The 12,859-nt window shown below is 37.6% G+C and overlaps 1 protein-coding gene across 1 annotated transcript in view; it reads right to left on the bottom strand.

The window, feature by feature from the left end:
• Window positions 1-7,180: 7,180 nt before the first annotated feature.
• Window positions 7,181-12,859, bottom strand: part of LOC141963383 (uncharacterized) — a 56,601-nt gene continuing 50,922 nt past the window's right edge. Inside the window, exons 6-7 of the mRNA XM_074912673.1 lie at window positions 8,398-8,425; window positions 7,181-7,379 (exon numbers count right to left, since the gene is read on the bottom strand). Of these exons, the coding sequence (XP_074768774.1) occupies window positions 7,210-7,379; window positions 8,398-8,425 (198 nt within the window). The 3' untranslated portion in view covers window positions 7,181-7,209. The remainder of the gene's footprint in view (window positions 7,380-8,397; window positions 8,426-12,859) is intronic.

Consider the following 12,859-nt stretch of genomic DNA (forward strand, 5'->3'; position numbering starts at 1 on the left):
TTGTGAATCACTACTAAACTGGCAACTTCTCAAGCTTTAGGAGAAAAGGAAACAAAAGAGAAGCCTTTAGATGCCCACAGTAGGTGGCATCAGCTACTGACCTATCTACTAATAAGGCAAATGAAAGGAAAACAGCCTGAGAGGAACTAAATAGCAGAGAGCTGAAGTCTTGAGGGGAGAACAGGCAAGGGAGGCATACAGTGCTAAATTCACCCTGACTATAAAGCTCTGTCAAACCACAAGTTGAAGATGCTACCATATATAACAGCATTACAACAGGAAAAAAATATTTAATTGTGTTATAGTCCTTTGACTTGAATACAGCTGATATTGAATTGCTGAACATGGCTGTAACTAGGAAGTCTAATAAGAGTTTTTAAGAAAATAACATATAGCCTGGGAGCAATCACTAGGGCTAGTCAGGCTTCTGCTTGCTGTTATAGGATCTCAGTCCTAGTGGATGATCTATGGGAAATAGCTCTGAAATCAAATTAAGCTAGCTGGTCTGGCTTCAAAATCAGCACCTTATGCAGTAAATAGGAACATGGGACAGAATAAATTAAACAGAAAAGTCAGAATCATAATTATAAATGTCTTCCTTAGCTGCTTTGGAAATGTGTAATGCTTATTATAGTTTCTATACATGTTTCTGTCCCTTAAAGACTCCTTAGAATATTTAGAAGACAGATTTCCTTAGAACCCGAATACTTTTCTGACATTTACTTTTAACCAAATAGATACTTTTAATTTGTTTTAAAAAATAATAAACTTTTTTCCTAAGAAGTTCATTGTTCCTTTTTTACATTTACCATAAGATCAGCATTAAGGGTTAAACTAATCTAGTTATATGTTTAATACCTGGGTTGATATATTTTGGATAATTATAAATTATTAAATTTAATCTATAGGTAATGGCCGGCTAACACACTATTCTGATAAGTCTTTTTAAGAACTTCCTCAGCTATTGGACAGTTATGCTACTACTGGTACAGCCCCATGTTGTTTCTGGTTGTTTATTTTTCATGGTAATGTTGTAGTGCAGAAATTAATCCCGGTTACTTTGGCATTTGACTCATTTTACATTTATAACAAGCATAATTTGGTTTGGTTTTAACTCTGAAATAATATAGGAAACACAATGAAAATATTTTAAAAACATGCATGTATTTTTGTATTTTTTTATTGGCTTAGGGGACAAGAGGATTAAAGCATCAGTGTTTTTTTGCAAGTTCCATAGCAAAAAAATAAAAAGAAACATCTATATAGAATTCTTGCCTTTTTGTTTGGACAGATTCCTGCAATTTCTTCCCATGGCTTTAGTGACTCCTGGAAATTGCTCATATAGTCCATACCGTCAGCAGGATTCTTTCCCAGATTTCTCACCCTTTTTAATTTGTATCCCTTAGTTACCTGCTCCATCCTTTCCTTCCCCCTCCCTTCTACTTCAACACTAATAGGCCCAATGGAATCCACCTTCTAAATGAAATCAGTCAAGTCACCTCAGCTTTGATTGCTTTATTCCCATGCTGTAGAACGAAAGCACTTTGTTGAATCAAAAATGTTCTACATTCAATTGTCATAAATAACAATGTACAACAAAGAACTTAAGCTATCAACATAAACAATACAATATGAAAGTGTGCTTCAAACCAGATGCTGCTTTATTTCTGCCCAAACAGTTTGAAGAGCCTGTTAAAATGCTTCAAGTTGCTGTTTACAGAGGGTCAAATGAACATTTTTCAATGAAATGTGTCCCTTCTGGTTCCTTAATGATTAAATACAGTGGAACAATAGCCATTTAAAATAGCAAAAGAATATCCGATGATTTTTTATTGTTAGGATTGTTAAAATAGGAAGAGTTGAAAAGCTTTGTGTGAGGTGAGAGAAAAATGCTCTGACAGCATCAGAGCCACCTCAAAGATTTTGACAATTTGTCAGAAATCACTGCACTTTCCAAGTAGCCTTTTGCAGGACTCCTGGGAAAATAAACAGCATCTTCCCTTCACTCAGACTGGCAAACAGTTTTTCCCACAATCCCCTCAAAATGTTGTGCCACGTTCCCCCCGCCCTGAAACGAGCATTTCCAAACACAGATCTTCCCTCTTGGAGGAAACAACCTATCTAATTAAATTCTGCATACTTGTGCTTTTGGAAAAGGGTTCTCTCTAACTCCCAAGGCTCCAAATTTGCCTCCTGGATCTTACTCCTTCTCTCCCCACCCACCCATGTCAGGATTCAGCCTACTCTAGGTATTCCATTTGATTGCATGTCATTAAAATTGCAGTTGTTTTGAGTTTTGTTGGTAGAATTTCAACCTTTAGAATCCACTTTCATCTATAAAATAGAGATGATTTTCATTGAAAAATAGTCTGCTTTTGTGCAAAGACACTCATGTTTTTGGAATGTCAAATGTTGACCTAAGACTGAAGCTGCTCTTGTCTGATAAGAAACCCACCATTTAAAAAATAAAAAAAATAGGGAAAAAGAAGTAAACAATGCTTTTTTTTTTTCTAAATGGTCTGGGACAAAATTGTATTTCTTTTCATGTTTGCTGAAAACCTCAGTAACTTGTCAGGATTTTGAAAATCAGAGTTATCCAGCTACTGCACCTCTGTTGAACTCTATGGAGGAATACCACTTGGCATTTGTGACTTTTACTCCATCCAGCTATCCATACTTAAACCTTGCAGAGCAGGATTTTGCTCTATAGTGGAAATGAAGTCAGCAACATTTCTGTTAAATTCACATTGTGTTGGAGAGTCTGACTTTTTGTGTAAACATACCCAGTATGCAACCACCAAAACAGTCAAGGAACAGCAATAACAAGTAGTAAGTTTTTGCTATGTGTACGTCTGTACTTAGTTGTAACTTCCTCATGTGCCAGGACCTTTATAAGACGTATAATTAATAAATGAGATTTTTGTTAAACTGGTCCATTTAGATCAGTCATATAATTGTTTTCCTTACGAAACTGCAAGTTTATGATGAAGTATGGTAAATTTCACAGTGCTTCTTTCTAGATAGAATGCTTGTTTCAAGAGATAAGTCCTTAAAACTTCTTGCCTCTACTGAGGTATCTAAGTTGATCCTGTTTGGCCTTTATATACATGTGCAGTGGGGCAAGAAAATATAGGGAGCCTTCCCCACATTGAACTCTTATTAGGCAGGACAGAGCTCCAGATGTCCCTATTTCTGGTGAGAACAAGTTCTTCTTTCCTATGCTTGATGTCCTAAAAGAACCATAAAGGTGCTGGGGGATATTAACTATAAATCAGTCTGAAAATCTGGCAAGAGCTGAAGTGGTTGGTGGTATATGGGCGGGGTTATTCTCAGGTGGATTTGACTGCTGGAGTGTTGCAGTACGTGTGGTACTGATGTGGGACAGGTAGGCACAGTGGGGAAAGGTTTTCACTCTGTGTAGTGTCAGACAGCATGTAAAGGTCTATGCTAGCCTATTAGCAGATTTACAGGAGTTTCTGGTTATTTGGGAGAGAAATAAGCAAAGTGTAGAAAGTGCTATATGTATATATGCGTACATATATGTATATATAGAAAGCTGTATGTATGTATAAAAAGCTATATAAAAATGTGGGTGCTGCTTGGCTGCATAGGTTTTTCAGCAGCAGTCCTCACTCCCCAGCCTCAGCTTTATGTTTGTAGACTCCCCCTCTTCTCCCTCCTGCTTCTTACTAAACTCTCACCAATGGGCTTAGACTGCACAATATGGGGTTGGGTGGACCAGTCAGATGATGGCTTTTATTGGACGAAAATTCATCAAAATGAGTAAGAAAAGGTCACTAGTGTGTTGAAAAACCCACTAGCCATCACAGATAGGTACGGTAGCCAGGCTGCCTCTAACATACTCCATTTCTGCAGATAACAACTGATGTCCATTAGGCCTAGCTCAGCTGCACACATTAAGCTCTTTGCACTGCATGAACTCCCATGCTAAGTGAAGTGCATCACTGTAACTGATTTTCTACACCTCTACCTTAGCTTCCTTCAAGAACTATGGCAAAAAATAATTACTGCTTTAGCTCTCTTTAGCTATATATAATGTATATATATAATATAGATACGTATTTATCCATCCCTGCCTTTCTGCCTTCAAGAACAAATTTTTAAAGTACACAGGAGACAAAAATACATTGGTTTTACATTATAGCAAAAGTTTCCTGTTCTCAGGTACTGTATTCCACCTTCAGTGGAAATGTGGAGTAAAATCCTTGCCTTCCAAGAAGTTATGCCAAGTTTACACTGTTAAAGTGAACAGAAATCTTGGCCTGGATCCTTTGATATGTAGGGTACAAGCCATTTAATTTTAGTTAGGTTTCTTTCCAAACTCCAAAAAGGATCTAAGGAAAGAAGAAAGCATATTAAGGCTGTGATGGACCTCCAGTATTTGGCTCGTATTAGTTCTAGCTTAATGATGTCATTCAAGTGTGCAGAAATAGTAGCTAAACTCTGGAATGGATTGTTTAGAGGATAGTAACAGGTGCCACTACTATGAAAAATAATTGAATAATTAAAAAAATAGAGTGACAGAAGGCTATCAGAATTTACTTAGCTGAAGTTAATCCTGCCTTCAGGCAAAACAGTGGGCCACATGATCCCCCTTTCTGACCATTTTATTATGATACATTCTATGATTTTCTGATCCACTTTCCTCGATTTCTTTTGGGTATTCATCATGTATCCATCTATGAATATGTACAGGGCACTAAAGAAGTTTCCGCACAACTTTCTGAACCTTCCATGAGGAAGACAGAAGTGATGGACTATTAGTCTTCCCCTTGCACAGAAGGATGTACAGTTAAGGAACAGATAAAACGTGGTGTTAGCTTCTTTCACCCATCCTTCTTTTGACCCTATGCCACCCTACACAGACCTACTAGTCACCCACTAGCTCAAAGGAGAGGCTCAGTGGAAAAGAAAGGGACAGTATGTTTTGCTTCTCTTTAGGAAGGTTACAGTTCAGCCATTGCATGCACACCCACCTTTCTCCACTTAAACTGAAAGTCATTCCTGTATGAATTCACATCCAGCAACATTTCAGCTATCCACAAAATCACCTTTCTCCTTGATGTTATTTGGACTCATGGACTTTTTTTTTAAAGATATCTTTAGTACAGAGCTGATAATTACCTCTCCCTCGTAAGTTTATATGAGAACTACACCAATCCTTTCTGTGGATGCCCAGAAGGTTTGTACTATTCTGCACTGTATAAATCTCTGTCAATTATTTTTCCCTATGTTTCATAGAACTTCTAGCGAGATCATAAGTGGTGGCTTGTTGCCTCAGAAGTTTGAAAACACTGTCATCAGTTGAGTTTTGGACTGCATTAGCTTAGTTCGAGAGTCATGAGTTTCTGCTGCCAGCAGTCAGTTATTGTCTTCAGGATGTTCACATAAGAGCATCCTGAAGATGCATCAAAATCAAATCCCCCAAACTGCCAATATTAAATAATAATTTCATAGCTTTTTGAGATATTTATGTAAGAATGGTTGGCCTACCCACACACTGTACAGAAAAAACAGCACACATCACTCACTTTGCCTGAATTGGCTGAGCTTGTGAATGAGCTACACATGCATGTACTCAAAAGATCTTCTATACACACAAACTCAACCAATATCTTTAGCAGCTCCAATGGAGCATGGAATACGAGCCTGAACTGAAAAACTTGCATATACAAGGAGGATTCTAGTTCTTCTTTTGCGAACACAGATGTAAATCAGGAGTATGCCTCTGACAGCCAGTGGTTCTACACTGCACAGGCAGTGTTACTGAGCAGGGAATCGGGGCCAGGACAAAGATCTGGAATATTGCCAAGTTGAAGCAATATTAGGTTGATACCTGCTCTGAAATTCTATAGAAACCCTCATCTCCAAGTTTATTAACCCACAACTACAGATGCTTAAATAATAAAAAAAAAAAAAAGCCCCTGTGTGTTTGTAAAATCTGGCCTTTATTTTATATCACTTTCATGATAAAAAGTGTTAGAAAAATGTCTTAAACCACTACTTGGGGATTTCCTCCAAGCACTATGCCAGCTGCTCTCAGCCTCCATTGTGAAATGACGGGCTGCTGGCATAGCCAAAGTACTTTACACTCCAGCAACCACTGGATGCATAACAGCCCTTTGGGAGTCATTACCAACTGGTGTAATTTAGGGCAGCCCTGAGGCAGCTCTAAGTCACAGTCTCCAGGAACTGGAGGCTATAAAGGTGGCATAACACCTCTCTTCTAGGTCTATAATCTGCAATAACATTTACAATACAGCCTGCATCATATTATTTCCATGTTTAATTAGAGTAAAGAATATCAAACCTTTTAGTTTAACACTACCCCGTGTACTGTTACCAGCTCTGTATGTGATTTAATGGGTGATCAATCATTCACATATCAGTGGTGATGTAAACCTGATGTTCATTTGCTCTTTTTCACTTCATGCATGGATCTCATGTAACAAGAAAAGAAATATCTACCAGGAATGTGGTAGTTCTGCATTGCTGTTAAATCTCAGCAAGCTCTCCTAGGATCCAAGAAAAAAGGTAGCATCAGTTTACAGACTGACTTTTCAGTGGCATTGTTCCAAATCTGTGCTATTGGCCAGCATGGCTTATACTTTGCTTTCATGGCCAAATATGTGATGCATGACATGTCAAGTCAGCTGCTATTTTTTTTAAGACAGTAGATATTGTTGATACAGCTGTGAAAGGATACTTTCTCCTTTCCAAAGAATTATCGCTAAATTACATTAACCAGAGACCCTCTTCATTGCCTAACAAACACTCTGAAATGAAAAGGTTGAAAATGTTGGGATATTTTTGCCCCATCATCATTTTCCTTTCAGCCTCTTCTCACTACCCATCTGATCTGATGCTGCTGTCCACTTATATTTCTAATGGGTATTATCCTGCCATTCGTCTTCAGATACAATTTCTGTTGGAATGAACAGGAAAATCGCTTTCATTAAATCTGAAGGATTAGACCTCTTAAAGAAAAAAATTGAGATTTATTCCACTGTTTTAGGCCAGAAAACTGAGTCCAGCTGAGCTCAGGAGGAGATAGGACCAGGGTCAGTCAGGGATGGTGGTGTCCCGTGCCAGAGGAGGGAGAGCTGCAGTGTGTGAGGGAAGATGGGTGCCTTGCAGAACTGTCCTAGGGAACCCAGGAGCTGGCATAGTGTGCAAGTGTCTGTGTGCTCAGGGGCTGAGGAAGAGTCTGGGGTGTCCCAGATAGATACCCCAGTCACAAAGAACACACAGATACCGTTCCGACCTCTGTGCTGCTCTGCAAGTGCTTCCATGTAGCTCTGAAGGACAGCTTCCAAATGCTTCTCTCCAGGAACAAGAGCAGGAAAGCAACCTGAAACCTGCCAGGGAAAAGGGAGGAATTATTTTGCCAGTGATAGCAATGCAACTTTGTTGTAATCATAGTAATAAAACAAAAGCTGACAAGTGATGACTTCTCTGAGGTGCTTTTAACCTTAATAAGAGCTCCATTAATTTTTCATATTATTGATAAAGCAAATTAATACATATCTCAAAACAAGCAAAACATTAAAAGGCATCAAAACCAAACTGAAATAAGTGAATCTTATTTGTAGAGAATATAATTAAAATAATGTAAATCTTCTTCTGTAAATTAACTTCATGCATAACTAGAAATGATTAGCATGTATAGATACCAACCTCTGTGTTTGTAATTTTAACACACATCCTAATAAACTCAGAGGTTTTTATTCACTTACACTCTGAAAATACTACTCTGTATAAACGCACAGTGACTCTGAGAAAGAACTAGTGGGAAGAAGTGAGGCTGGTAGAAGAGCGGTCACTGTGCCTCCCAGGCCGTAAGGGAGAATCTCCTCCCCATGGCAGGGACAAGTGGGGAGAGACCAGCCAAATAATAACTGTTCCACATACCTGTGGGTACCTGGGCACGCCTGAAAGCATGGGCAGTGCATATTTTAGTACAATGTTTAGTACAAACAACGCTTTTAGACATCTATAACAGTGGAGTTCATACCCTAATCCCATGGCAGCAGGGAATTTTCCTAAATTCAAAGAGGGAATAATACTTTTTAACCAGTATTAGGGCGGGTGGAATAGGAGACAGTCTCCACAGCAAAACCCATTATCTTCTTTAGTTTTACTTTGTGAGGGACAGTGTGGAGCAATGACTGCAAATAAATATCACTAAATATACATGTATATTTTCTTGGGTCAGTTTTCAAGACCATTCAAGCAGGTATCTAAAGGCTGTGTTTGGATGATTAGTGGGAGGTTGATAAGAAAGTGGTAATAATCAGGTTAAATTTTTCAGAGTTTTACAGTAGATTCTTAAGGAAATGAAATAAAAACATCCCCAGTTTGTGTAACAGCTCTTACCTGAATCCACAGATGTGTTATCTGCTTCCTGGAACAAAGACAAACAAAATTCTAAGTTCTGTTATTAATATATTAGTCTCAACAGGAATACAGCACCCCAAAAGAATTAAACTTTAACAAAATATTTTGTATTAATTAGTTAATTAAAATAATCTACTTGTTTAATATATAGAGCCTTAGAAGTTCACAAATGCACATCTGAATGCCATGATAAGTGGCTGGGAAGAAAGGCTATCTACTTTGAATACTTGAAAATGTCAGAGGAGGAACCTAGACCGAGATCCCATTCACCAGTATCTACCTGCTTTGCTGACTTCAGGTAGTCAGAGTAGATGTGAACCCAGCCTAAGCTCAGGCCTACCACGCACCAGGGAATTTAGCCAGCTCTCTGGACATATTTCTTTCAAAATCAGGACTAAAAGACATTGCTAAAAACCTCTGTCAAGCTCTTGGAGTCTTAAGAGCCTGAAAGAATCAAATCCTCCCTCAAATGTGTTCATGACAGACTGTTTTATTTCTTGTTCTTGTACCCTCTGTAAACAATAATGTTTATGAGCTAGGAATGGGCATTTGGGAATAAAAGGATAAACAAACAGGAATATTCAATACTTCGAATTTATTTATTTATTTCTCAGATACAGAGATAAAGTCTTATTTTAATTAAGCATTTTCTACTTCTGCCTGCATCAGTATTAAAGTTGCAAATTTATACAGGGCAATTTAATGTTTGAGCATAGAGATAATAATCCACATTTTCTGAAACTAGCCAAGAGGATAGGCTCCTGCCTAGAATTATTTACATTCGTTGACCCTTTAGGCTCAACTCTTTATCCAACCAAATTTATCTAGCAGAATTTGTAGCCTAACTTGTTTGTATTTTATACATTTGGCATTAAGACTGCAGCAGAATTTTACAAGTATCTGGCATATTCTTGATGGCACATCTGGTGAGTATGGACACCGTTCATTAGAACAGTTTTGTAAACGAATAACATGCCAGAGCTTTGACAAAAGTACTTATGGTAGATGTCAATCATTTTTCTTTGCCAGTTTAAACATGCACCCTTCTGGGAATAATTTTTATCTATTCTGGCACATAAAACATTTTGAACAATATCTCCAGGCTTTTAAAATGAATGCAGGTTACCATAGTATGTATGCTACATGTGAATCACTAAACAAATATAACAGAGGAAGGATGATCCTTACATATATTATCAGCAAAAATCTGTGAGAAACAGCAGGCAAAATAAGTAAATCTCTGGCAGATAATGACTGTATGAAGGACAGGGAGGACCGTGGTCATACAATACAGCAGTCTTTAGCATCACCCACATCTGGTGGTGCCATTGGACAGGTTTCTTCTTCCCTTGCCAAAGCATGAACTTTTTTTCTATTACAAAAAGATAATAATTATCATAGATAAGGAAGGACAATATCAAAAAAATTAACAAAAATTAGAGGAACTGAATTTGTGCAGAAAAGAGATAAAGCAATGAAATAATCATAACCTAATTTCTGACACTCATAGAGTCTTGCATTATTCCTCAATTTGTTCTTGTCTTCTCCAAGGAGAAGGGACTCCTAGTGTGAGTGAGGGAGCCAGAAATGGGCCCTCCAGGAAGGATGAGACATCACACTGAGGGATTACATGTGGGATAGACTTAGTATAGATTCTGCTCCCTTCATTCCTGTTCTTTGCCTGTAGATTTTCACTCATGAATTTCCTAAGCTACGTTTCAATAGTGATGACATGTTAATAATGAAGTGGGAATAAACAAGAATTCAAAAAGAGCTATAAATCTTACTTTTGTTCACTAAGTTGCACAAACAAAGTCCAGACCATTTTGGTCTTTCACACAAACACATCGAGTCTCTTTTAAACATGTACTGGTAGAACATTTCAGATCTGCTGAATACAGTAGGTATTTATGCTTTTATTTTAAATGGGGATTACAAATTATTCGCCTTTTGTCATGCACAATATGCATATTATGGTGTGGATATTGTGTTACCAATTCACTGTAACTAAGTACTTCGGCACTTAAAAAAAAAGCCATTTTTGACCCAATAGACCATAATAGAGCCTTTCAAAGTTGTTTGAGGCAGCTGCCATGAACTGAAAAAGTCATACAAAACGTGCTGTATGTAGAGCAATTTAATATGTAGAAACGTGCATTTTCAGTAAGATACAATGGCTGGTTCAGACTCTTTTAAACAAACAAAAGTACTGGTTGTCATCATCTTCTGATGGTGAGGAAGGCTTCACATCAGCCCTGTCAATAGCTACTAACCAGCAGGTGAAATTACCAAACTACCTCCCCTCCTTACTGGTGAGGGTGGTACCGCATATGCCCAATGAGAGCTTCTATGGGCGTGTTAAAGAAATGCCGTAGCACTGAGAAACTGTAAGAGAACTAGACAATTCAGCCAAAAATGTATATTAAAAGTATTTTTAGTGTTTAAATAAAAACACATTCTTGTTTTTTAATGTGGTTTTCAGTATGTTCCATCTTTTTAAATTTAGCCTATTGCGTCAATATTTTATACGCCATCATGAATGCTGTCCTCTTGTTAATGAAATAATGATTCAAGCCACAAAATTAAAACCAGTTGGTTTGTCAAATTCTGATCTTAAAAGAAAGTCTGTAAGATGACTACGGAGAAAATATACAGAATCTTGATAATCCATTTTTGGTAATTAACTACTGAGATTAAGGGTTCCTTTCAGTTGCCTTAAACCAGGACCTGATGCCATCTGACAAGACCTGGGGATGCCACCAGGCCTTCTACTGCCAGTTCAAAAGAAAAAATTACTCTTACAGACCCTGTGTCATGTTTGCCAATCCCACACGGGTGTCACAGATACCATGCAGCACCATAGACGCCACTGGACACTCCTGTTTTGGCCAGTGTATCAATCCCTAGAGGTTTATATCTTAAATTCTTAAAATTATTTGTATTAGCATGGAGGGTGTGTGTGAGTGTGTGTTTGTATGTATTATGCAAGTTTGTGTGATTCCCTATAAATGTTCATAAATGTGTGTGTGTTGCTGTACATATGCATTAAATAGCAGAGTAATTTAAACTTGCTATATAAACTAGCATTTTTCCCCTAAAAAATTATTTCCTTAGAGATTTAATTTTATTTTTAGCAAGAGGACTGCAGCACCCAAAGCTCACAGTATTGCCTCTTCCACTGAGTAATCATTAGAAGGTCTAAATAAAGAATCAAGTGTTGGAGCCAAAGCACACTGAAGTCAATAGGAGTCTTTTCATTGACTTCAATGGGCTTTGAATCAGAGTCTAAATTCTAACTGTTGCTGAACATATTTGCAACCACAACATTTTGTGTGGTACTCTCTGTGACACAATGGTGGAATTTACTTGGGAAAACAAATGGAAACATATTCTTAGATGGTGTGACCAATATTATTACACACAAAAACTAGGCCTTGCGAATCTCAGTTTTATCACTAAAAAAATAATTAAATGATTCAGCTGTGCATGCGAGGATGTATAGCTAGATAATGTCTCTCCAGGCCAGAAAACAACTCGTGCTGATGCTTCTGAAACCACTGCCAAAGAGGAAGAGATGTTGTCAGTGTCAGTGTATTCACATATCAAAATTAGAAGCAGTATTATTTTAAGCATGTTCTTATAAATCATAGTTGCTGCAAAATTTCTAAACAGAGTGAATTGGTGTTTGTTGTTTCCAACACTAATTAATCAGCAGTAGTCACACTGGACTTACATAGAGCATGCTAGTATTGGTATGCCTGATTTCAATTTTAGAAACTACTGTGAACTTATTAAGTAATTTGCCATTTTGTAATATAGCGTGTCTAAGGAATATGCAGAGTATTTCCAGCTAAAAGCTATCTGATGCTTGTGCTTTGTAGGTAAACTGGGGAGGTTTTTCCTCATTCCCTTCCTCAGATATGTAATACAATAACAGACATTGCACATTACAGTGACATTCCATTATGTTGCACAGCGTCATATATTCTTAGCTCCTGAGGGAAAAAATGACCAGTGGAAACTGAAGCTAACCAGTGGACTTAGTCAATAATTCACTGGATCTCAGCCAGGTTTCTCAGCCAGATACATACATACATACACATACCTACATAACTCTGAGTTTTAGTGATTTTTAGTAGATCAGCGCTGAATTAAAATTTGATCCTGTTGCAATAACGTAACCAAAAATTAGTTACATAGTACCCATTAAAAAAAGAGACTAATTTCAATGGGCGTCCTTTGAAACCTTTGAAGACATTACCAGCTCTCCAAGCATGTTGACTATCCGGAGAATGAATTATATCCTTGTCAAATTTTAAATATCATGCTGTTAAAAATATTAGTCACAGGAGCTGTTTGACAACAGTGTCACAGTAAAGTTATCTTCTCTATATGAACCTGATAGATAAAACCACGTCTCGGTGTATGGCATCCAGTGGTA

The sequence above is a fragment of the Athene noctua genome, chromosome 8 (genome assembly GCF_965140245.1).
Source record: "Athene noctua chromosome 8, bAthNoc1.hap1.1, whole genome shotgun sequence".
Lineage (NCBI taxonomy): Eukaryota > Metazoa > Chordata > Aves > Strigiformes > Strigidae > Athene > Athene noctua.